This window comes from Dipodomys merriami, unplaced genomic scaffold (assembly GCF_024711535.1).
Source record: "Dipodomys merriami isolate MVZ:Mamm:240054 unplaced genomic scaffold, mDipMer1.0.p SCAF_39, whole genome shotgun sequence".
In the NCBI taxonomy this organism is placed as follows: domain Eukaryota; kingdom Metazoa; phylum Chordata; class Mammalia; order Rodentia; family Heteromyidae; genus Dipodomys; species Dipodomys merriami.
The window spans coordinates 12,561,875-12,585,459 of record NW_027205492.1 but is presented as its reverse complement, the minus strand read 5'-3'; the positions used below and the strand labels follow the sequence as shown (position 1 = coordinate 12,585,459).

The 23,585-nt window shown below is 55.0% G+C and overlaps 1 protein-coding gene across 3 annotated transcripts; it reads right to left on the bottom strand.

The window, feature by feature from the left end:
• Window positions 1-1,266: 1,266 nt before the first annotated feature.
• On the bottom strand, window positions 1,267-15,460 carry Npepl1 (aminopeptidase like 1). 3 transcript variants are annotated; one of them, XM_069990050.1, is made up of 12 exons: window positions 15,265-15,460; window positions 14,645-14,830; window positions 14,113-14,283; window positions 11,715-11,804; window positions 11,253-11,334; window positions 9,858-10,000; window positions 6,028-6,105; window positions 3,218-3,318; window positions 2,895-3,018; window positions 2,361-2,537; window positions 1,926-2,036; window positions 1,267-1,492 (listed from the first exon to the last, which is right to left on the bottom strand). In XM_069990050.1, exons 1-12 carry the CDS (start codon window positions 15,412-15,414, stop codon window positions 1,334-1,336), a joined length of 1,572 nt encoding a protein of 523 aa, XP_069846151.1. In that variant the 5' UTR covers window positions 15,415-15,460; the 3' UTR covers window positions 1,267-1,333. The 3 variants fall into 3 exon arrangements, with proteins under 3 accessions (XP_069846151.1, XP_069846152.1, XP_069846153.1); XM_069990051.1 differs by lacking the exon at window positions 6,028-6,105 and having other exon boundaries at window positions 15,265-15,447; XM_069990052.1 differs by lacking the exons at window positions 9,858-10,000; window positions 11,253-11,334 and having other exon boundaries at window positions 15,265-15,447.
• Between the last annotated feature and the right edge of the window lie 8,125 nt (window positions 15,461-23,585).

Here is a 23,585-nt window from a genome sequence, read left to right as displayed (position 1 = left end):
ACCTTTCCAAGGGCTTTTAAACGCATTATCTTGTTGGAGGCTCATTTGAGTCAAGGACTAGAAGCCGACTGGAAAACAACTCATTTACCCGGTCCTGAATGGAGAGGAAGCGGAATGCAGCATGTATTTTTGCTGAATCTCAAACCAAAACAACCTTTTGTTAAAGAACAAACAAATAAACAAAAATGCGGAACACTAATTCTCCAGGGAGCACAGTGTGCACCAAGCCTCTGGGAAGAGAAAGTTCAGAGACATTGATTGGGCGGGTGGGGGCTGGGCCTGCCAGGATCCCAGGCCGGCGGCGTGGCCAGCGTGGCCCTGTCCCTGCGGCCGCTTCCTGGCAGCGGTCTAGCCCTGGGCAGTCCCCGCTCAGCCCCTGCTGGGAAGCGCTAGGGAGCTGGGCCCCAAAGGAGGGTGCATCAGGGGCTGGGGGGGCTGGAGTGGGGTGCTTCTCTTGGGAAGGGGCTGGGGAGAGGTAGTTTTCTGGGGAGGGGCTCCCTGGTTAATGGCGCAGTCCTCACTCCGCATGGACCTGGGGAGCATCTCGCCTCTGCAGCCCCCACCAGCAGCCACTCCACTGCACCTGCAGTTCGCTGGTGTGGGGAGAGGCATCGCCCCCTCCACGCGCCCCATCGGGGCCTCAGGCCGCAGGTGCCGGCCCTCCACCCCTCGTCTGCCCTGTGCAGCCCCTCTGCCAGCCGTCTGAACCCCCAGCAGCGAGGACCCAGGGACCCCAAAGTACCCAGCGGCCCTGCCAGGGCCCCTCCCCCCCACCCCCCACCCGCTGCAGCTCTGGCAGAGCCGGGGAAGCCCTGGAACTGGGGGGCAAGCAGGGCCTCTGGCTCACCCCGCAGTGGCCCTGCTGCCGGCCAGGCCTGGAGCTCGCAGCTGGCCCCCAGCCCTGAGGCCGCCTTTGTGCCCACACAAGGGAGACTCAGTTCCTCCCTTGGCCCTTGACCCCACATCCTGATTGCACATGGGTGCGGCCCCTGGGGGGAGGGGCGGGTGCCCGGTGGCCTCGAGTGGGCTCCAGAGCCGGGTCTAAAGCGGAGGTGAGGATGTGGGGTGGCTGCGAGAACTGAGAGGTTTCTCGTGCTCTGCAGAGCGGGGTCCCTGCAGGCAGCCGCACGCGCCCAGCACTGGGCTGGCTGGAGCCACACAGCGCAGGCGCCCGGGAGAGGATGGGGGCAGGGAGTGATCCCGAGACGAGAGGCACACCACGACCACGTCCATCACCACCTGCTAGCCACCAAACCACAGCACACGTCAAGATGGACTCTTTTAATGGTTTCAGATGAATCAGTGCACGGTGAGGCCGGGCGTGCTCAGGGGTTCACACCAGCCTGCGTCTCTTCCAGTCCCTCCCCGCGGCCCCCTCCTGCGCGTCCTCCTCGCAGCCCAGGGGGGACACCAGGTTGAGCAGGGGGTCCTCGGAGGCTCGGCCGAACAGCGCCAGCAGGAGCGCCACGCCGAAGCCCGTGGCCCTCTCACCCTGTGGACAGAGGGTGGAGAGCCTGGGCTGGCGGGCTCCGCGGTGTGGAAGACCAGAGCCCGGCCCACGGCGACCGGCCCGGGACACGGAGGAAGCCCCAGCCTTCCGTCACCATCCTGCGCCCTCCGGGCCGACAGCTGGGCGTCCCAGATCTCCCAGGGTGGGAGGGGTGCTGCTGAGCACACAGCAGCCACTCTGTTCCCGGAGGTCAGGGGGCCCGCAGCTGGCCAGACAGGAACCCACAACGGAGCAGATGTGTGCGGAGCTCCACGGGCAGCTTGCAGGGGCCGAGCGGGAGGGGACGGGAGGTGGGGAGGGGACGGGAGGTGGGGAGGCAATGGGAGGTGGGGAGGCAATGGGAGGTGGGGAGGGGACGGGAGGGCAGGGCTGGCCAGGCCGGGGCGGGGTTCCACACGGGAAGGTCTGCACTCACAGCATGCACGGGTGCGGCAATGTCCACGTGCACCCAGACACCGGGCCAGTCAAAGCCGATGTGGGAGGCGATGAAGAGGCCGGCGCAGGAGCTGGGGCTGTTGTCTCTGTCCTGAGGAGGCCAGGAGGCCAGGAGTGGTGACCCCTTGCCCCCGGCCAAGTGCTTGCATTGTTCTTTCCCTGCCCACCCCGTCCTGTACCCCCTCCCGCTCCCCTGTAGTCAGCAAGGCACCCAGGTGGGCCGGGGGATCCCAGGCAGGAGACCCCGCTGGGAGGGAGGCCGCCCAAAAGAAGGGTCTGGAAGGCTAAGGAAGACAGACCTGAGCGACCCCGTGCCTCTCCACCTATGCCCCCCGTGCCTCAGCCTCCACAGGGCGACGGCCTGCGGGGCGGCTGTCCCCCCGTACCCCGCCCTCCGCCCCCCTCCCCAACCTACCGCCACCGAGTTCTTCATGTCGGCCACAGCGGAGGTGAACTCGCTGAAGTGCAGCTCGGGGCAGTAGACGAGCGGGTGCACCAGGTCCCCGCACTGCCGGCCGGCCTTCACGCACGCCGCCTCCCATTCCGCCCTGTTGGTCAGCACGGCCGCGTGGTACTTCCCCGTGGCGATGCTCTGGGCGTCCGCGACCCAGGGGCCAGAGAGACCGAAAGACAAAAGGAGGCGGAGGCAGGCAGGAAGACCGGCCAAGAGTGAGGCAGGGAGGACCGAACAAGAACACCAACAAGAGCAGGAGCATCAACCCCGCGGAGGATGGGCCCATGCCAGCCCCGCTCCCAGCAGCCCCTTTCGCGTGTCCACGTCGGGCCTCACCTTCCCCTGTGGAAGCTAGGCTTAGTGACAACAGCCTCAACCCCCCCCGCCCCCCCCAACCCCAGGCCAGGGGCACTCAGGACCTTAGGGGTATGAGACACCCACCCGAGCCCCCGCAAGCACGGCCCCCACCCGAGCCCCCGCAAGCACGGCAACCACCTGAGCCCCCGTGAGTGTGGCCATGTCCAGGATAATGTCGGCTCCCAGGTCTTTGCAGGCGTAGGACACGCCGTCCGCCAGCACCAGCCTGCCCTCCGCGTCAGTGTTGTTGATTTCCACGGTCCTGGGGGTGGCAGAGACCCCCTGCTGAGAGACACAGCTCCCAGGGTGCTGAGCCGCCCCTCGGCCCCCATCCTTCTCCGGTACCTCATCCCTACAAGGTGTTGCGGGCAGGGGGTGTGCTGGGAGCCCCCTAGGCCCCGGGGCTGGCCTGGGGGGTCGGGGGCCTGCCAAGAGGCCAGGGAGGAGACACACAGCCTTACTTTCCCGAGTACAGCAGGTGGATGTCATCAGGCCGCGTGGAGTGGGGGCCCACTGCGTTCTCCGCCAAGCAGAACACGGCGTGGAGGTTGTCCTTGAAGCCCTGAGGAAGGAGCGGGTGGAGTCTCTGGTTAGGCCCTCAGACTCACGGACAGCTGGACAGGCACCGACAGACAGCCCCAGAGGCAGGCGGCAGAGCTCAGCCCTGGAGCTTTCCTGCCGCCAGCCTGGACAGCCCTGGCAGGTCCTGGGCCAACTAGGCAATGGACCCCAAGTGAGGAGCAGGAAGCTTTGAGGCCTGCGTGGGTCCTCAAAGCCCCAGAAGTCACTGCAGATGCACTTCCGGTCCCCCTAGCTCCGATCTCTGGCTTTGGCACCTGTGGATTGTTCCCGGTTGTCACTGTTAGACTCTGCGATTAGCCCCACGGTGGCCTAAGCCGGGGTGGGTCTGGCCAGGCAAGAGCAACCCTATTTTGGATCTGAGGTCTTCGTGGGATGTACTGCTGGCAACGATCTTCTCCCAGGCTGCCGGCTGTCTTTCTGGTTTGATAACAACGTCCTTGGCTGTGCAGAAACATTTTAGTTTGACGCTGTGCTCCCACTTGTCAACTCTGACTCTTATCTGCTGTGCCCCGGGGCTCTTTTTGAAAAGTTTCTGCCTATGCCTATGAGTTTTAGTGCTTCGCCTAGTCCCTCTTGCAGTCATTTCAAACTTTTGGGTCTGGTGTTGAGGTCTGTAATCCGCTTGGAGCTGATATTTGCACATGACAACAAACGGGATCATTTTTGGTTTGCTGCTTGTGGACGTCGAGTTTTCCCAGCACCAATTATCAAAGAGGCTGGCTTTTTTCCACCGTATATCTTTGGCTTTCTTATCAAATATCAGATAATTTTAAGTATGTGGTTTTATTTCTGGGTCTTCTAGTCTGGTCCACTGATCTACGGGTCTATTTTTGTGCCAACACCAAGCTGTTTTTGTTATTATAGCTCTGCAGTAGAGCTTGAGATCTGAGATTGTGATTCCACCAGCATTACTTTTTTCTTTTTTTTGCCTAAAATTGCTTTGGCTATTCCAGGTCTTTTGCTGTTTCCTAGGAATTTTTGGGTTATTTTCTCTATCTCAGTAAAGAACTTCATTGGGATTTTGATGGGAACGGTGTTAAGTTTTTATGGCAATTTTCACAATACTAAGTCTACCTATCCATGAACATGGAAGGTCTTTCCACTTCCTGATGTCATCTTTGATCTCTTTCTTCAGATTTTCATAGTTTTTGCTATAAAGGTTTTTGCTTCTTTAGTTAGGTTTATTCTTAGATATTTTATATCCAATATAATATCTAGAATATACAAGGAACTCAAGAAACTAACCCTACTGAAACCTAATAAGCCAATCACTAGATGGGTAAGGGAGCTGAGAGACTTCTCAGAAGAGGTGAGGAAATGCTCAACATCCCTGGCCATAAAGGAAATGCAAATCAAAACAACTCAGATTCCATCTCACCTGGTTAGATGAGCCAACATGGTGAATGTGAACAATAAAAAATGTTGGGGGGATGGCTGAGGGGGGAGGGGGAGAAGGAAACCTACTGCACTGTTGGTGGGATGGAAACTAATACAACTATTCTGGACAGCAGTTTGGTGGTTCCTCAAAAAACTAAACATAGGGCTGGGAATGTGGCTTAGTGGTAGAATGCTTACCTAGCATGTATGAGGGCCTAGGTTGGATTCCCCAGCACCCCATACACAGAAAAAGCCGGAAGTGGTGTTGTGGCTCAAGTGGTAGAGAACTAGCCTTGAGCAAAAAGCTCAGGGACAGCACCCAGGCCCTGAGTTCAAGCCCCAGGACTGGCAAAAACAAAACAAAACAAAAGCTAAGCACAGACCTTCCCTACAACCCAGCCATGCCATTCCTGGGCCTCTACCCAGATCATCACAAGCCAGGATACCATAAAGACACTTGCACATCCATGTTCACCGCTGCACTATTCACAACAGCCAGGTTGTGGAAACAATAGATGAGTGGATCCAAAAAATGTGGTACCTGTACACAATGGAATTTCACATAGCTATTAGAAAGAATAATATCATGTCATTTGAAGAGAAACGAATGGACCTAGAACAAATCATGTTAAGTGGAGTAAGGCAAGCTCAGAGAGACAAACAGTGCATGTTTTCTCTCACATGAAGAAGCTAGATCTAAAATACAGCAGGACATAATAACTTACCCAGGTCCCTAGGCATTCATACACAGTGAGACCAAAGGAGGAACTTGTAGGAGAGGAACAGAAAGGCACAGTGCCTACCTGCATCTGATCATACAAAATAATATTTAACCAAATGAACTCCAGGGAATGAAAACAAGTGCTTTTTTTTTTCTTTTTTGCTGTTTTTGTTTTCCATCTTTGAGAGTGTAAGGGGAGAGACAGACATGGAGAGACAAAGGGTAAACAAATGCAGCAATGGTACTCACTGGACATCATGTTGAAAATGAGCTGTACAACTTGTGGGTGGGATGGAAGGAAAAAACTGGGAGAGAGGGAAGGGGTGACACTGTTCAAAAGGATATGTATTCTACCTGACTTATGGAACTGTAATACCTCTGGTTTTAGCATTTTCAATTTTAAAAAGGGGGAAAAAAAGAACAACTCTAGCAGAAGGCAGGGAGCTATTAGGGGATCACAAAGGACCCCATATGCAGAGTAAGGATGAGTGTAGCTGTGCAGACCCACGGAGAGCCAGGTTGGAGCATGAAGGGCAAAGCCCACAGGAGAAGGCCCAGCAGGAGCACCTGTAGGTGCAGGGCCTCACTCACCTGCTTGATGGCAGCTCTGAAGGCCCCCAGGATGGCTGCTGCACCCCCACAATCACGCTTCATCCCTGCCATGGTGGTCTGCAGTGGGACAAAGACATCCGGAAAGACACTGAGGCACAGGGACACAGAGCCGGCTGACAGCGGCCCATGTGGCCCCGGCCCACACAGCACACTGGGCCCCTGGTTCCCTGAGGCCTGCCAGGCCACGTGAGTGGAACTGGAACTCGTGAGATCACAACAGGCCCACAGACACAGAGGTGGCCCTTTCATGTCAGCACAGCCACGTGGCCAAGGGAGACCCACAAGCCCCCAGCAATGGCCAGCCTCGTACATGCACGCAGGCTCCCTTGAGCCCGTGTCCCTTTGGCCTGGAAGTGACTGCGGGACCTCTCTCTCCACACATGGAGGAGAAGGCGGCAGTAGGGCTCACTTGGCGTCACCCAGCCTGCACGTGAAGGGTGTTGGCTGGGCTGCCGGTGTCTCCAGAACAACAGGTCACCAGCCTATGGGTCTCCTGTTTGCAAGCAATGTCACCTGACTTCTCTGTGGGTCGTGACGGCTGGGAGGAGAGGCCCATGGGGGCTCCTGCAGCCAAGCACTGTGTGTGAGCAGCCTGCCTTGCATACCCCCATTTCTAGCACCAACACTAGGGGTACAGCCACACAGCACCCCACTCACGCATGGGCGCGAGCCCCGTGTGTATACCCTGGCCTTCTAAGCTTCAGGACACCACATATTTTTGCCCATCCTGCCTCAGGCTCCCTCGACCCCTGCAGTGCCTGCGTGAAGTCACTGCTCTGGGCCCCTCTCCCCTCCCCCCCCCACTCCCAGCCCTCTCCGGACAGTTCCCAGGCTCCCATTTGGCCACAATAGTACATCCTGGTCCCCCCTCATGCCCCCACCACAGAAAAACACACTGTCTCCCCCTTCCTCATTCCTGTCAGCCTCCAACATGTCACCTGCTGAGAATGGATACTCATGTTTCCATTTCATAGGTTCCCGACTTTAATTGACAAGTTCATCTATTAAACTGACAGCAGCTCCTCAGACATAATAAGGATTTCAACTTGGAGTGGACAGAGTGGTTTTTGAACCCTTATTGTAGGACATGAGCCTTGAATTTTAGTGGAAAGTATCTTCAGACACATTAATAATTGAGCCGAATGAAAAGGATTGAGCTAGCAACTACTGAGACAAAGCCATCTCTTTAACCTAATCGGCAAGAAAGCCCAGGATTGTTACACGGGGGGAAAATGGAACAATGGGTGTGGCATCCGACCATTTCAAAATGGCCCACACAGAATATGCATGCTCTTATCCCGCCTCCCAAGCGCAGGTGGCCCAATAAGATTTCTCCAACCCCTGAGTGCTGCCTTCCATTGTTACAAAAGGTTTTCACGGTGACACTAAGCCGTCACCCACCTTCTCTACTGGGCTGACATCTGAATCCATAGCATGGAAGCTGTGACTGGAGAAAGTGGGGGAGGGCTTCACAGTTGAGCTCATGGCCCCAAAGCGAAGAAGGGATCACTAGCTTTTCCTCCTTGGGAAAATAAAGCTATGGCGACACCGCACAGAGCCACTTTGCTGAAGCAGTAAGGCCAACTTTTACAAGCTCAGTCATCATGTGTCGAGTTCTGGTGTAATAGCAAAGAATGTCCACAGTTAACTTAAAAAATTGGGAGGCCCCAATTTTCTTGGTACATTTCAACTGAAATGACATCAAAACAGACAGATGTAGTGACAGATGCAAGACCTCCGCAATCTTCTATTCAGCAGACACTGAGGGAACTGGCAAAAAAACATACACAGTAATGCACATTTCTAACTTGTTTTCATTTTGGAAAGTTATTTCCATAAGATTAGACTCCAAGTTAGAGAACAGATTTGCATCATTTTCAAACAAATTATTGCTATGTTTGACGCTTCTCAATTTTAATTGCCAGTTCAGTGGACAGGGATAGAGGTAAACCATAGCTCTTTGGGACTGACACTTTCAAGAGTGTAGAAAGGTATCTGGGCAGCAGAGACTTGCCAGCATGCTCCTCTCCGCATGCCACTCTGCAAGCAAAGCCCTGTCCGTGTAAGCCTGGGAGCTTTGCTGGCCTTTTGACGAGTGCCCATTTCCACATCATTGCCTCAAGGTGGCCTCTTGGGTCAGGGCTTGCTGTGTTGGGTTCCATGCCAGTCTCTGACTGTCCGTGCAGGTCCAACCCTACATCAGGTCACTGTTAAAGCCCAGGGGATGCCTGTGGCTCCCCCCAAAGGATGCTAGCCAATTCTGAGTACAGAGATACTTGAGCTGGCTATAAAAAAAAAGAAAGCGAATCGGCTGATGGTGTGGCAACACCAGTCTTCCTGTTTGCACTCTGCAGGCCAATCTCACCCCAGGAGGCTGAGGGTGACCTGAAGGTTCATGACCCCATCTCAAAGCTGGGCACAACGGTGCATGCCTTCACCCCAGTGACAAAGGGAAACATGAACGGAAAGGACTGCAGTTCAGGCTGCTCAGGAATGAAGTGAGACCCTGTGTTGAAATAAGCAATGCAAAGGGCTAGCCCAGAGGCTCTGACAAGTGAGGCCTTGAATTCAAAAGGAAGGAAAGAAGGGAGGAAGGGAGGGAAGGAGGGATGAAAAAACGAGGGAAGGAAGAGAGAGAAGAGAGGGAAGGAGGGAGGGAAGGGAAGGAGAGAGGGAGGGAAGGAGAAAAGAAATTTCTCATGGTTTAATTCTTAGACCACCCCATGTCAATGCCACAGGCCAAGATGGAAACTTACATTGTTTTCCATTAAAAATTTAAATGACATCTGAAGTCTTAATACATTGCTGTTTTCTTTAGTGGTGCTGGAATATTCATTTTCAATGTTTCCCCTGTGTGATAATAACTATGGAATTCAATAAGAGAATATTTGCTGTTGGTAGGGTTACTTTCAAACTTGCATTATGAATTTCACTTCCTGATTAGTCCTGGAAATAATTATGTTGTTGGGAAGGGAAGTTAAAACACGATTACCCGTCCCGGTACTGAAGTGCCTCCCTGCTTACAATGTGCAGCACCTACCCTCCATAGGAGTTGGTGCTGGGCCTCGCTGGGGGGGGGGGGGCAGAGCCCTGCTCCCTCCACCCCAGCAGATGCTGCCAGCTGAGAGGCTAGGCTGCCGGCAGACCTCCTGAGTGTACAGAAATCCAATGGTGGATGAGAATTCCGCCTGGCTTTCCCAATGCCATTTGGGCCAGGAGGACACAGGCACTTGCTATGCACAGGCTTGGCTCATCGACCCCTCCCCTCCCCCAGCCCCCACCACACACACACCCCTGATACCGCTTCCAGCTTCCTTCCTCCTCACCCTCTTCCTCTGCACTTCCCTATCTGCCCCCACCTGGGGGTTTTCCAGAACCAGGAGCGGCGAGAGGAAATGACTTGAGCAGAGGTGGACTGTGAAGGTGGTGGCCGAGGTCAGATGGCAGTCCTCAGGCCGTGTCCTCCAGGCAGAGCTCCCTTGGGACACCCCAGTATTCCCTTCCTCCCCGTTTTGGAGTCCTGTTTCCACCATTCAGCATGCTCTCTGGAGCATGCAGGGGGACATGAGCATCGCGCCCCAGCTTTTCAACCTTGTCTCCCTGGGCTCTGCTTTCTATTCCACTCATCATCTCTGTGGCTTCTCTCTGGGTTGTAACCAGACTCTTCCGTCCCTGACCAGGGGTTTGGAGTGAAGGTTCAGATTATCTCCCTCAACTGCTGGGCCCTGACTCCCCCCTCCCCCCCCGCCCACCCCAGGGGCAACAGCGGACCAACTGGCCGGGACCCAGCCCCCCAGAGTGCGCCTCACCTTCCCTTTGATGCTGAGGCCCCCGGTGTCGTAGACAATGCCCTTGCCCACCCAGGCGATGGTCTGCGTGGCTCCCGCGGGCGTGTGGCTGAGGACGGCCAGGGCCGGGGGCCGGAGGGCGGCTTTGCCCACCCCGTAGATCCCTGAATGGGGAGGGGGGATGTAAGGCTCGGGCTGCCCTGGCAGAGACCCCCGGTCAGCTGCTAGAGAGCTGGACTGCTCCAGCCCGGGTTCCTAGCTCCTCCAGCCCCCAGCCAGTGTGGGACGGGGGTGCAAACCCGCTCCGACCCGACACTGCGTAAAGCCCCCCGAGGCAACACACGTGGCTCAGAATGACGTTTGCACGTCCAAGGCGGGTCCTGCCCTGAGATCAGGAGCACAGGTGCCAGCATGCACACCTGCCTCCAGCTGACCTGCTCACTCTTGGTGTACTCAGCCCCTCTTCCAGAGAAAGGAAGGGCCTGCTTGAGGGCAGAGGCCACAAGATGCCCCAATCACTGAGCTGAACAATGACCGCAACTGACAGAAAGAACGGCCTCCTGATAAACTCCTATTCATCCTGCAGGACCTGCGGTACATGTTCCCTCCTCTGAGAAACCTTCCCTGGCCTAAGTGACCTCCGCTTGAAGGTGAAGCTGTTTTATACACCCAAGGCGGGTCTGGCTCTAGGATGACTCCACTGTACTTGAGTCCAGAGCAGTGAGTGGGGATTGGTCTGGGGGCCTCATCCCTAGGGGTCCTACAGAAATGACCAGACCTTCTAAGACTGGGCTGCAGGAAGGACAGGCACTTGCTCACACATTCCTTCTCTCTCTAGACACCTCACAAGGGCATCATGGCCATCCTGCAAGCTGACCCTCCTGCAAACTGACCGTCCTGGGAGCTGAAAGCTGGTGACGGCCCCAGGACCCCACCCCCACAGCCACAGTGAGGAGAGACCCCAGGCACCAGGCGGCCCAGCGATTGGTCTCCCACCCTCCAGTTCTGGGGAAGGTCGGGAGACATGACTGCAACAGTCACCAGAGGAGGCGTCTGAGTGAGTGGAGTCCCTGGGGCGGCAGCTGCGTCATGGGAGTGGCTTGAGCAAGATCTTTTCAGATGGACACAGCCATCCTCACGAAGTCCTGACACGGACAGGACCTGGGGTATTCCAGGGACAGACGGCCCTATGTGCTGGCCAGGGAGTGGGCAGGGCAGGGCGCAGGAAGAACCTGGGTCTGGCGGTTCCCAGAATGGCTGCCCTCACTTCCCCAGGGGACTGCCTGCTTCCTAGAACCCAGGACCTGGGCTGACAGTTCAAGTCCCAAAGTAGCATGACGTCTGAGACTCTGCCACAAGCCCCCCAGCACGCCCCCCACTCCTGTGGCCCAGCCCTGAGGGGCCAGCCCCACCCACCTCCAAATCCTCTGGTCTTCAGCTCCTCATCCTGAATGACCATGGGGGTAATTCCCAGCTCCTCTCCAACCTTGCTAATCTCCTGGACATGTTCGTGGAAAAATGACAACAGGAGACGCGTGAGGGAGGCCGGATTCATGGCACTCACAGGCCCAGGCCAACGATGAGCCAAGTGGCAGGAGAGGACCGGGCCTCGTGTGACGAAGCCCAGCCACCTGGTTTTCTGCAGCTCCTGGCTGCACTCCTGCCACCGGCCTCCAGGAGCCCCAGCCTCTCCTATTCCCCTCACTGAGGCTGCCAGCCTCTCAGAACAGGGTGGATGACGGAACCTGAAGCATCCCCAGGGCTCCCAAGCCTTGGGGGGTGTGGATGGGCCCCAGGCTCCTTCTGCCTTGTTTGGGGTGGAGCCCTCCCCTGCCCCGCCACCGGCTTCAAGCTCCCCTAGCACCACAGGCCACCAACCTCCAGGAAGATGTCCGTATTCATCTCATTGCAGGGCGTGTCCACGATGCGGGCCGCCAGCCGCACACCCTCCGTGGCATTGGTTAGGCACTAGAGAAACCGAAAGGCCATCACTGGGCATGGAGACTGGGTGGGAGGTGGGGATCATCCCTTCCTCATCCACTTTTCCAGGGACCCAAACATATCAGAGACCGCCCCCCCCCCAAGTTCCTAGAGAGACTTTGGGGCCACTCACAGGGCATGAGGAGAGCAGGAGGGCTGGGCGCTGGTGGCTCATGCCTTTAATCCTAGCTACTTAGGAGGCTGTGATCTGAGGAGCACAGTTCAAAGCCAGCCTGGGCAGGAAAGCCCGTGAAACTCTTACCTCCAAAAACTACTAAAAAAAGACAAACCCAAAAAACAAAAAACCAGAAGTGGTACTGTGGCTCAAGGGGTAGAGTGCTAGCCTGGAGCACAAAGAGGCTCAAGAATATAGTGCCCAGGCCCAGAGTTCAAGCCCCAGGACTGGGAGAAAGAAAAAAAGAGGGCAGGAAGGGAGACAGATGCTTTTGGATTCTCTGCAGATCACCCGTAGGTTTTCAGTGGTGCCTTCCTCGTGGGCGGGCCTATGTCACCAGCCCCAGGAGGGCACTGGGCTCTGACAGTCCTGGCTTATCATGGACAGTCCACAGTCCACGCTGGGCACCACTGTGGAAAGAAGCCCAGGCTGGGCATTGCCACAGGGAGCTCACGTGGCACCTGGCACCCAGCCTGGGACAGGTACCTAAGAACGCAAGCCTCACCAGCTCTGGGCAGTTTCGACCCCCATGCTCCGGAAGATAGCTCAGAGAGGGCCACCATGCACGTGCTGGAACCATGGTCTTCTCTAGCCTGGCCTAAGATCCCTGCCTGCCCAATTCTCTTCCCACAGGTCTTTGCTCTCAGCTGACCCCAAGCTCCTGCCTCCTATCAGTCCCCACTGTCCACCCGGGGCCTCAGAGTCTCCAGACAGCTGGCTGCGTCAGTGCCTTGGCGCTGGCAGGAAGGAGCGGATATTAAGAGCAAAGTGGCGAGAGGCCCACGGGGGCTGGGGCAGCAGCACTGAGTTCATCACCGCCTTTCAGGCCGGTGTCAGGAGGACAGCGGCAGTCGATTCTGCCAGCCCGGCCTCCACCCCCGCTGTCTGGTGATTGCGAGAGCTTCTGCCTGTCCCAGGTAATTAAAGTCTGAAGCCTGCAAGGTAGGGACCTGGGAGCTGACAGCTCGGATAGGACACGTGCCGCCTGTCAGTGCTGGGCCTCAGGAGAGGCAGGCAGAGAGAGCAGACGAGAGGGAGAGCAGAGGCCTCCCTTTCCACGCCACCAGGAGAAGGCCAATCATTCCCGCTATCCACGTTGATCTGAGAACCTACTACGTACCGGCATCAGGCTAGACTCAGAATCTAAGAAGCCAGAATTTAAGAGACCAACATAAAACCAACCACAAACCCATCTGTGAAAGCGGGGGAACAGGAGGCCCCAGGACTCGGAGTTCTGAGCCACCATAAAGGCCACATGGGGTGTCAGACCCTAAGTGTGCTTGACCAGCTGGAGGACAGTAAAGTCCATTGTGGCTGGGCAGGACCTAGAAAGGCAGACAAGGGCTAGGCGAGGGCAGGGGTGGGAAGCTCTGGGCGTGGGCCTGGGACCTGGTAGAAGGTGGGCTTAGAGCTTAGGAAGAACTCCCAAGGTCCGGGGAGGGGCAGCCAGCAGGGTCTGAGGGCTCTGTGGACTGAGTGGAGAAAGGGAGGCCAGAGAGGTCAAGGGAATGAACGCCAGAGGCAGTGGGGAGGCAGGGAAGAAGGGGGGGCCGCCTGGGGCCTCCATGGGACGGTGGGTGAGTTTCAGGGAGAGAAGAAAGGCAGGCACCCAGACCATCAGAAATGGCAGAAAGGGGTTTGGTGAGTGGGCGGGGAAAGGGAATTAACTAAGCAAAGCAATGAGACAATGTTTGTGATAAAGTTTGGCAATAAAGAGAAAAAGAGAGCTGATCCAAGATGACACAGATGGAATTCAGTTTCCTCTTCCTCATCTGGTGAAGAACAGACCACGCTGCTGAGCAGGGGCCAATCTGGGGCTGAAGGTGGAAGTAGGTGGGACAGGGTGGATCAGGACTCGATTCTGGGCTAGCCTGGCCTGCAAAGGATCCTTCCTAGGTTCAAGTAAAATCACCTGTGTCAAAAAGCACACTGCAGAGAGGGAAGAAATAGGTGGTGGTACTGGTGCTCAATAAACCCTAAACAGAACAGCATTGAAAAAATAGAGCCCACCCTTCTGGGGAGGGGCCCACTGACTTCTTGGGGCTCCCAGAAGCCCAGGACACCTTCCCTGGGGAAGGAAAGGGGAGGAGGGTACACCCCGTCTGCCTCCCAGATACCCACTTGCAACGTGGACACTTCCACAGGCCCGTTGTCCTGTCCCACTAGGAAGAACTCCACGGTGACTGTCCTCTTCTCCGAGCGACGAGAAGCCCCGGAGCGGTGGGTGAATAGTGGGAAGGCCCGGGCCAGGGCACAGGCTGAGGCGAAGATGTCCGGCTGTTCACAGACCATCTGCAGTGGGGACAAAGGCAGGGCAGGGCTGAGACCTCGGAAACAGAGGCCTCAGGGGTGGTGGTGGGGAGCTGCCCAACAGCCACATTTCAGCCAGGGAACCAATACCTACTTCCACGGGGAATAAAAGCAGAAATGCTGCTCTGGAAAACCCAAGTGACCTGACTTTACAAACCACAACCATGCCCGTCCACTGCCTGGGAGACAGGCTATCCGGGCCAGGAAATCTACACCTCCGCTTTGCCACCAAGACGGCTGTGGGGGCCACAGGGAGCGGGGCGGCGGGGCCTGGGGCCTTGGCCAGAGGGCTTGAGCTGCGCGGGCGCTGGGGGGTGGGCACCCCCGGGCCCTCTCCACTCACCAGGATGCAGCGGTGGGTCCCAGGCGGCAGGCAGGTGCGCACCAGCCTGGTGATGAAGTGGGCGGCGGAGGGGCTGTTGTGCCGGCTCACCCTGGGGGGCAGGGCGGCCACCGTGGCGCAGTTCAGATAGAGGGGGCAGCTGTCGGTGGGGTTGGGGTTCAGGGTGGCCAGAGCGGCCTGCCAGAGCTGGAGGGGAGGGAAGCCGGCAGAGGGCGGGTTCAGACGGCCTGCGGCGTCGGGGCGCCCCCTGCGCTCCCCCCCTCCGGCCCGGCTCGGGGCCGCGTGTCTGGCTGGCACCCGTCCACCCCGGCGGGCCCAGGCCCGGGCCGGCCAGCCCTCGGGGACCTCTGCTTCCAACACCGGAAGCGCTGACTCCGGGGCCTCGGCCCGTTCCCACGGAAGCGGGGTCAGGGGTCAGGGCCACGCGGAGAGGCGGGCGGAGGCCTCGGGCCTGGGGCCTCGGGGCGGCGGGCGGCGGGCCGGGCGCAGGTGGCGCGGCCCGGGCGGTCGGTGCCGGGACAATGGCCGGCCCTGGGTGCGCCCCGGGGCTCCGGGCGGGCCGAGGCGGGGCCTGCGCCGGCCGGCCGCGCTCCGGCGCACGGCTGCCGCCGCCCGCTCACCTCCTCGGTGACCCGGGGCTGCAGCTTCCCGCGGACGTGGCTCCAGGGCACGCGGTGCAGGTGGTGCAGCCGCCCGAGCAGCAGCAGGGGCCGGCTCTGCGGGTCCGCGTCCCCCGCGCTCGCCTGGAAGTGCAGCCCCACGTTCGCCATCTTCCCCGCGTACCCCCGGCCCGGCCCGGCCCGGCCCGGCCGCCCCGCACCCCGCGGCCGCGCTCCCCGCGCCCCGCCGCGGCCAGGCTCGGCGCCGCCCCGGCCCGGCCGCCCGCCCCGCCGCGCCTCCCCCGCCGCCGGGCCCTCGCGGGCTGCAGGGCCCGCCCGGGGCGCGAGGGGGCGCGGGCGGCGGCGGGGCGCGAGGCCCGCGGCGCCTTCCGGAGCGGGCGGCGCGGTCCGGGGGGCCGCCCGGGGGCCTCGCCGGGCAGGGCCCGTCCGGGCGGCCTGGCGATCGGATCGCAGCCTCCGCGTGGCTTCAAGGGCCCGGCCAGGCCTGGCGGGCCGGGCCCACACTGGTTCCTGGACATCCCCGGGCCACGCCACATCGAGGTGCCCGGGGCGCGGGAGGGTTCCCGCGCTCCGAGAGCTCCGGGGAGCCGTGGGGCACCCTGCCACCATCCAGGCCCTCCGGCCACCTCGCCCTGCCACACGTCCCCAGTGCCCGAGGCCTCGCCTCCCACCTACCTCCACCTGGTTCCAAGGGCCGCGCCTCTCACTCTGTTTTTGTGATCCGTCTTAAGCAAAGCCAGGGCCACAGCCTGGCTTCCCTCCGCGGTCCTCCAGGCTGCCCCCACGCCCGCACCCACCTGCCACCGCGCCGCAGGCCGGCGCCATCTTCCCTTCCACCCCCTCGGCTTGGGCGAGGAACCGCGGCGCTGCAGGCTGGACGGCAGGCCTGCGCCTCTGCTCTGGCCCTCGGTGCCCAGCCCGGGCGGGCATCACAACACAGCTGTTGAACAAGGAACAGGAATTGCTGTGAAACCTGTACCCCCTCCTCCCCCACCCTCCCCCACCACACACACATAAAGTCAACACTAACTGGGTCTTATGTTCGTCAAAAGATTTTACAGCATCTGAATGTTTTCACACGTTTGTGAAGGGCACTAAGAGCAGCATGAAGATCTCTCCCTCTTCTTCCTGTTGGCAAATACGTTGCGGACGGGCACAGAGGAGGAGGCTGGAGGAATCTACCTTCAGAGTACGAGCCAAGGCCGTGGGTGAGACACGACTCACCCAGGCCAGGGCAAGGTGGTCCCCAACAGGGTGAAGGTCTGGGGGGAGGGGGGCCCGCCCTCCGGGGAAGAGTTGGGGTGGAGGGAGGCAGGGAAGTGGGCTTCACTCCACATTTCCTTCCACAAGAAAGGGAAACTTGTGCATGGGCAGTTGAAGAGAAACTACAGTGGAGATAACTTGGGGAAAGTTTTTCCTTTGTAATTCTCTAAGGTTTAAGCACAGACTAACCTCAAGACCTCCAAAAGAGTATGAACAAGATGATTGATTGAACACTACACAAGAGAGCAAGAGGAAAATGGTGAATGCTTGAAAGAAGCAAACAGTCCTGATTCTGGTTTTGAGCCACCCTGACTCCAAAAATCCAAACCAAACAGAACACCAAGGAATCATTCCACTTCCCATGCCTGCCAATTTCCTCAAGATACAGCTTGTGACAGATACAAATAGATTCCAGGAAAGTACTTTCCCCTTTCCCTGCAGACTTTACAGACTTTAACATAAATAAGACAGGCAGTACTTTGTTTAGATAAATTTTTATGAAGGTATTAATCCCCAGCTTAGTATATATTTCACTGCCAATGAAAAATTCACCTCTATTTTCTTTTTTTTTAAGTGAAAGTTTAAAATAAATTACCAGATCTTTAATGCAACCCAAGAAGCAACTTATGTTTTTGATGACTTGAGACCAAGTCCACACTCAAACTGGGTGTGCAGACTTAAAAGTTGAGGAAAAGATTTTAAAAGTCCTGGAAGAGGTCAGAATGAAGTTCCCAGGACTTATTAGGAAGTGTTTGGGGGACCATTCACACTCAGAGACACATTTGTGCAATTCTATCAGTGTAAGAAGGTGCTACGTGTCTGAAATGTACCTTTATACTTTAAACTACATGCCAGAGTCTTTCAAGGCCTGCTTAGGCTCAGCTGGTTCCCTGATTCCAGTATACCTTATATGAGAAAGTAAGCTTTATGTTTCTTCATCGTCTCTGGTGTTCATTCGTTCATTCATTTGTTGAACATTAGCTCTGAATAGCTCTAGACCCCATCAAGCTTTGGGAATTCAGTGGTGGGTGGCTATGTACCCCCAATGTATGTGGAAGGGGGAGAAAATGTGGCAATAAAATCCAGAAACCTGGTCAGCCGAAGGCTGAGTTCAGGAAGGGCCCACAGACTCAGATGAGATGCCTGTTGTGGTTTTGAGAGCTGGGTAGGACAATAGTAGGGATTGAACTCAGGCCTTTCACACAGACAGTGTCTTCCCACTTGAGCCTCAGTTCTGGGCTCAGCCCCCAGCTTATTCTTTGAGATAGTATCTTGGTTTTTTTTCTTCAGGTGGTCTTGAACCATCATCCTCCCATTCTCTACTTCCTTAGTAGCTAGAAATACAGGCATGAATCATCACGCCCAACACGAGTTTGGAGAGATGAGGGGAAGAGGCCTGGAAGTCTGAGCTCTGCCCAGGCAACTGTTCACTGCAAGCTCTGAAATGGCAACGGACACGGTCATGTGGCTGGACACGTGGGCCTAAGATACACATGTAGCCTTAGACTGCAGCTGACCTTGTGGGTGACCAGAAGTGTGGGGGAAGACTGAGGTGAAATGAAGGCAGGGCTCAGGATCTGCAGTGTAATGGGCACAGAGGATGCTGAGGCCTGCTCCGCCCTGGCCACCTCTCTCCCTCACAGTCCTCCAAAGTCCTTGACCCCATGTGACCTCCCCCAGCACTGCCCTGGGCTTGCCGGTGGGTATGCCTTCCCTCCGCACACCCAGAGTTCCCGGACCCCAGGAAGTGCCTTAGTAGCTGGTGGCAGGGGACAACCACCGCGTTCAGCACTGAATCTTCTCTGAAGGGAGCAAAAGAAACCCACAGCCTTAAAAAGCCCATTGCTCCAGAAAGCTTATGGAGACAGCCATTAACTTACGGAAAAGCTGAAAACTGTAACAACCATTTAGATGTCTTCAACTAGACTGCCACATGGATATATTGTATATGAATACATATATATGCATATATATATATACACACACAATATCTACATACACACATATATGTGGTATGTCTAGTCTTCTCCTGCATCAGTTAAAATATGTTGCATGTAGTTATCCTTAATTATCTTTGTGCATCCCTTAGGAGCAAGGACACTGCACACAGTAATGTGGCAGCAAGCTACAATACTATCATTAATATATTCAACAGCACATGCTGTCCCCAGATGTCCTTCATGGCTTTTTTCTCTCTAAATCCAGGATCTAGACAGGGATCGAGCACTGCGTGGCTGTCAGACCTCCTTGAGTCCAGATAATCCCCGTTTTTGTCATTTATGTCATTGATGTGTCACACAGAAGTCCGCCCACTGTGAAGCTGTGCACTGTTTTCCTTGTGATTTTTATCTGAGTGAAATGTGTGTGTTGTTGTCGTTGTTTGGCAAAAATACGTTCATGGCACTGTTTCCCAGGGTGCTACCTCAGGAGGCCCACGGGGCACCTGCCTCCCATCTCAGCCACGCGTGGCCACTGCTAGAGCTCTTCATGGTCCAAGTGCATGTCTGCCCTTGAGAACTGAGAGTACTGGAATGGATGTCCTCTTTTTGGTCCCCATTCCGCCACGAGGAATCAGGATCTCTCTTAGATGCAATGGAGGCAAAGGGCTTTGCTGGGCATCATTGCTTTTTCTCAAAAAAGAGCTGTGGGAATCAAATGTTTTTCTAACTTGCTCTTTCTGACCCAGGGCCCCTAAGGGACTCCCATTGTCGTCAGCTGTGGGGTTCAGAGATCGCTCCCACCCCCCTAGCACAGCCACCCCTCTTCCAGATGGGAAACTGAGTCCGGGGCTTGATGCTCTTAGAACATTCTGGTTCCCAGCCATTTTTTCCCCCATGTTTTCAGTGTTGATGGCTGGGGCCTGAGTCCAGGGTTGGTTTCTAGCTCTCCCATTCCTCAGCATTGCTGGCCATTCCTCAGCAAAGATGAGGACGGTCTAGAGAACGTGAGGAGCCCAACACGAAGTGAGAATGCAGAGCTGCTCTCCCTCAGCGTGATTTCAAGACAGGAATAGCAGGGTATCAAACCAGGCCCAGGACCCCACCTCCACCATGAGTGTCTTCAGCACCCTGCTCCCAGTGTCCTGTTCCCCCTCCCCCCGACCCCAAGCCCGCTCCTATAGGCTCTTGCTGGTTATCAGCTTTTGAGGACTTTGTGAAATAAAATGATTCCCTGGCTCACTGTTCCCTCTTTGGCCCATTTGGCCCATTTCTCAGGAAAACTGGCTGTTGAGGGAAGGGTGGGGCAGGGCGGGATGGGCCTGATGGTCTGTGTGCCTCGCTGGGGCGTTCTTGCTTCTGCTCCTCTCTGAGGGCAGAGCTCGAGCTGACTCCTAGTCCAATCCCACCCCACCTGCTAGCCTTCCCCGTGTATATCTCCCTCCCCTGGCTCTCAGCAGCCCTCCTGTAGGACTCTGCCACCTGCCCTGACCCTTGGCCTCCACCCCTGACAGTATACCTGCCACTCCTTGGTATTTTGTTCCTGAGGAATATTCCCACTGAGGTGTTAAAATGTTACTCCATTTTGGCCTGGTTTATCAAGATGACATACACAGAGGTTCAAATATATGTGTGCAATGTAACCAATTTGCTATTTCCCACTTCTAATTCTTCCTGTTTGGTGGAAATGGGGATGGAACTCAGGGCTTTGCGTTTGCTAGAGAAGTGATCCACCACCTGATCATGCTCCCAACTATTTTCTTCTTCCTTTTTTTTTCTTTTTAAAAAAAATACATAAAACATTTATATAGTTCCAATTAAAACTGTAAAAAGAGGAATGCTCCCAAAGCCTTTCCCCTCCTTCCAGTCCCTGGTGCCCTTTCTCTACGCACAAATCATTCCATCTCAGGCAGCCTCTCCATCTCAGCAGCTTCGCTTTGCTGTCTCATTTTGAGAAAAAGAAGACCACACATATTCATGGGCCTTACACAAAAGCTCTCACACATGTATACTCTTCGAGCTTGAAAAGGGCACGCAGTAATCTCATCTGCAAGCCTATGTTTTTACTCTGCTTTTAGCAGGGTGAGAGAGAACATGTTAATAAAAATGTACCAGCAAAACCATTTATTAACAACAGACAGGTTCCTGTGGACAAGGGGTTTTCAGACGTCACAATAAGATGAGAACTGAACTCAGAATCCCTTGTGATCCTGGCAACCTAAATTACCCTCCCAGGGAGGGCAGAGTGCCAGGTGACAATAACCCTCATGTCGTGGGATCTAAATTCCTATTTACTTCTCAACACCAGCACAATTGTTTTTGTAGCTGCAAAAGTTCTCAAGGGCATATTGAAGCCCTGGAGCCTGGGGATTGGAGGGGGGAGTGGTGGGCTGCAGGGAGAAAAAGAGAAGTAATTAACAGACCAAATGTGAGTCCACATTCTTTTAAACCAACTCAACCTGTGGACACGGAGGTAGGCAGGAAAACAAAATGAGCGGTGAATGCTGATTTTGATCAGGAGCTCTTTTCTTTAGGGAAGACTCCACTTGCAGAACTCTGTTAGCTAATATGCTTCTGTAGCGCACTGAAAATGACTCAGTCTCCAACCTGCGTCACATTCTCCCCAGAAACACCCAGGGGTTGATTGCACGTCTGTCTGTGGTGTCTTGATGCAGACCTTTTCAAAAGAATCACAACTCTATTACTGAGGATTCTGGCAGGTGAGTGGTGTGAGGAAGGGTGGGAAAAACCAGAAATTATTGTTGTGTTTTTTTTATCCCACCCCTCCCCCACCCCGTCAAGGCAATGAGAAGGAAGTGATATTTTTTTTTCCTTGCTGTATCTGTAAGATTCTGCATTTGGAGCTGAGCTGGTTCACAAACAGGTATAGAAAGTAGCAAAATGGCCAGGCTCACGCCTGTCATCTGCTCAGGAGGCTGAGGTCTGAGGATGGCAGTTTGAAGCCAGCCTGAGCAGAAAAGTCCCCAAGAAACTCTCTTATCTAATTAACCACTCAAAAACAGGGAGTGACACAGTGGCCCAAAGGGTAGAGGGCTAACCTTGAGCACAAAGAGGCTCAGGGACAGTGCCCAGGCCCTGAGTTCAGGTCCCACAACAGATCCCTCCCCACCAAAAAAAATAAAGTAGCAAAATGTATCTGCCTTATTTACAGTACAATGAAGCTAAAGATGCTAGATTGGAAATGAGAGCACTTTCCTGTTCTCAGTGATTAGTAAGCAGCATTCTGACTGGGGTTATGGGGTCACTCCACCTTCGCAAATTCAGTGATACTTAAAACATGGCCTACGAGAACCATAGAGGCATTTCAAAGCCATTTTCCTCACACACTAGGAATACTGCATAAATATGCCCCATGACGTATTATTTTTAAAACAAGACTCACTGGTTACATCATAAACATGGGTGGCACATGACGCCAGGTGGTGTCTGTGTCTTCTCACGGGAGGTGGCTCTCCATTCCTAGTAGTCCATTGGAGAAGGGAGGGTGGCCATCTGCTGAGACCAGCTCTCTCTTTCTCTAGGGAGGAGGCTGGAAACCTGGGGGGAGGGGCGTCAGGGCCAGCAACCAGCTCAGGACTCACCAAGTTGGGGTCACTGCCCTGCTGGTAGAGCTGAGCCCCCTGTAGCTGGGGGCTGAGATGGCTCATGGTTGTGTGGGCACAAAAATGTTGTTTCTGCAAGGCCTGATGCAAGGGCTGGAGTTCTGTGTAAATCGAATTATTAGCATGAACCGAAGGTACTGTCATTGTTTAACTCATCCGACCTTTTAAATGGATAACCAACCTTGAGGCTTAATTGGATTTAAAAAAAATCAATTTCTAGCCATTGCATAGTGTTGAAATGTACTGCATTCTCGGGCGATTGTAAAATCAGTTTTGCTCAAGATGATTTTTTATTATTTACAACTTTAAGATGACATTATCCATCTCGGTAAGCATTTTATATACACATCTACCTTTTATAAACAACCACACACTCATATGTATGCATACCGAGTCACATCACGAAAGAATCATTATTTTTTTCCGTTCAGCAGTGCTTTTCTTCACACCAATTACACACACACATACACACATGTGGACTCACACACGCGCACACACGTGCACACACACAACGGAACTAAGGATAATGATACACTGCTGTTTGCAAATCTCTCTGTGCTGCAGCCTTATTATTTCTTCATAATAAGAAAAAAAAATCCTTGAGGAAGCTTCTTCCCAAATCACATCTTGACCATTAAATCTTTCTTGAAGAAGGTCATTTAATTTTATGGAAAGAAATGAACAATTAAAATGGCATAAGCAGAGCGAATGCTAGCCTGGAAATTAGAAAGCTGGTGATCCTAGTTCTAGCCTGAGTTAACCCAGTGTGTGACCTTGATAAACATAGGCTACCAGTCTCAGTTTCCCCATCTAGAAGAGGGGGAGGCTCTGCTGGGGTGGGGGTGATCTCTGAACCCTGCAGTTGATGAAAATGGGAGTCTATTAGAGGCCCTGGGTCAGAAACAGCAAGTTAAAAAAGCACATTTGATTCCCGCAGCTCTTTCTCCGAGAAAAAGCAGTGAAGCACAGCAGAGCCCTTCGCCTCCACTGCATCTACGGGAGAGATCCTGATTCCTAATGGCGGAATTTGGACGATTAGCTAAAAGCAATTATAAAATTATAGTTGACAAACAGAAAATGCTAAACCCAGTGGTCTATTTTAGCCAAGCCTGATTTAAATGTGCATTGTGTTGAATGAAGCTTCATCTAAATGGTCCATTTTAGCCAGATTAGAGAACTGTGTAATTATCCCAAGCATTCAGGACAGTCCAGAGAGCTAATTTGGACAATTGGACAAATGATTATTTTCTTTTGCCTCAATTGACCAGATAATTGTGCACAAGTCTCTGCCATTTGGCTCTGTGGAATGTCCCTTTGTGTGGTAAGGAAACTCAGGCAAAGACTGGTATGGTGACATCCATCTGAAGGTGTGGGGTTGGGGATGGAGTGGGTGGCTGGCATCAACTCTGAGCACCATATCAGAAACACTTGTACCGGAGCTGAGAATATCTCTGTACGCCCACCCAAGGACCCCTGTCAGCTCACCCTGAGAGCTGTC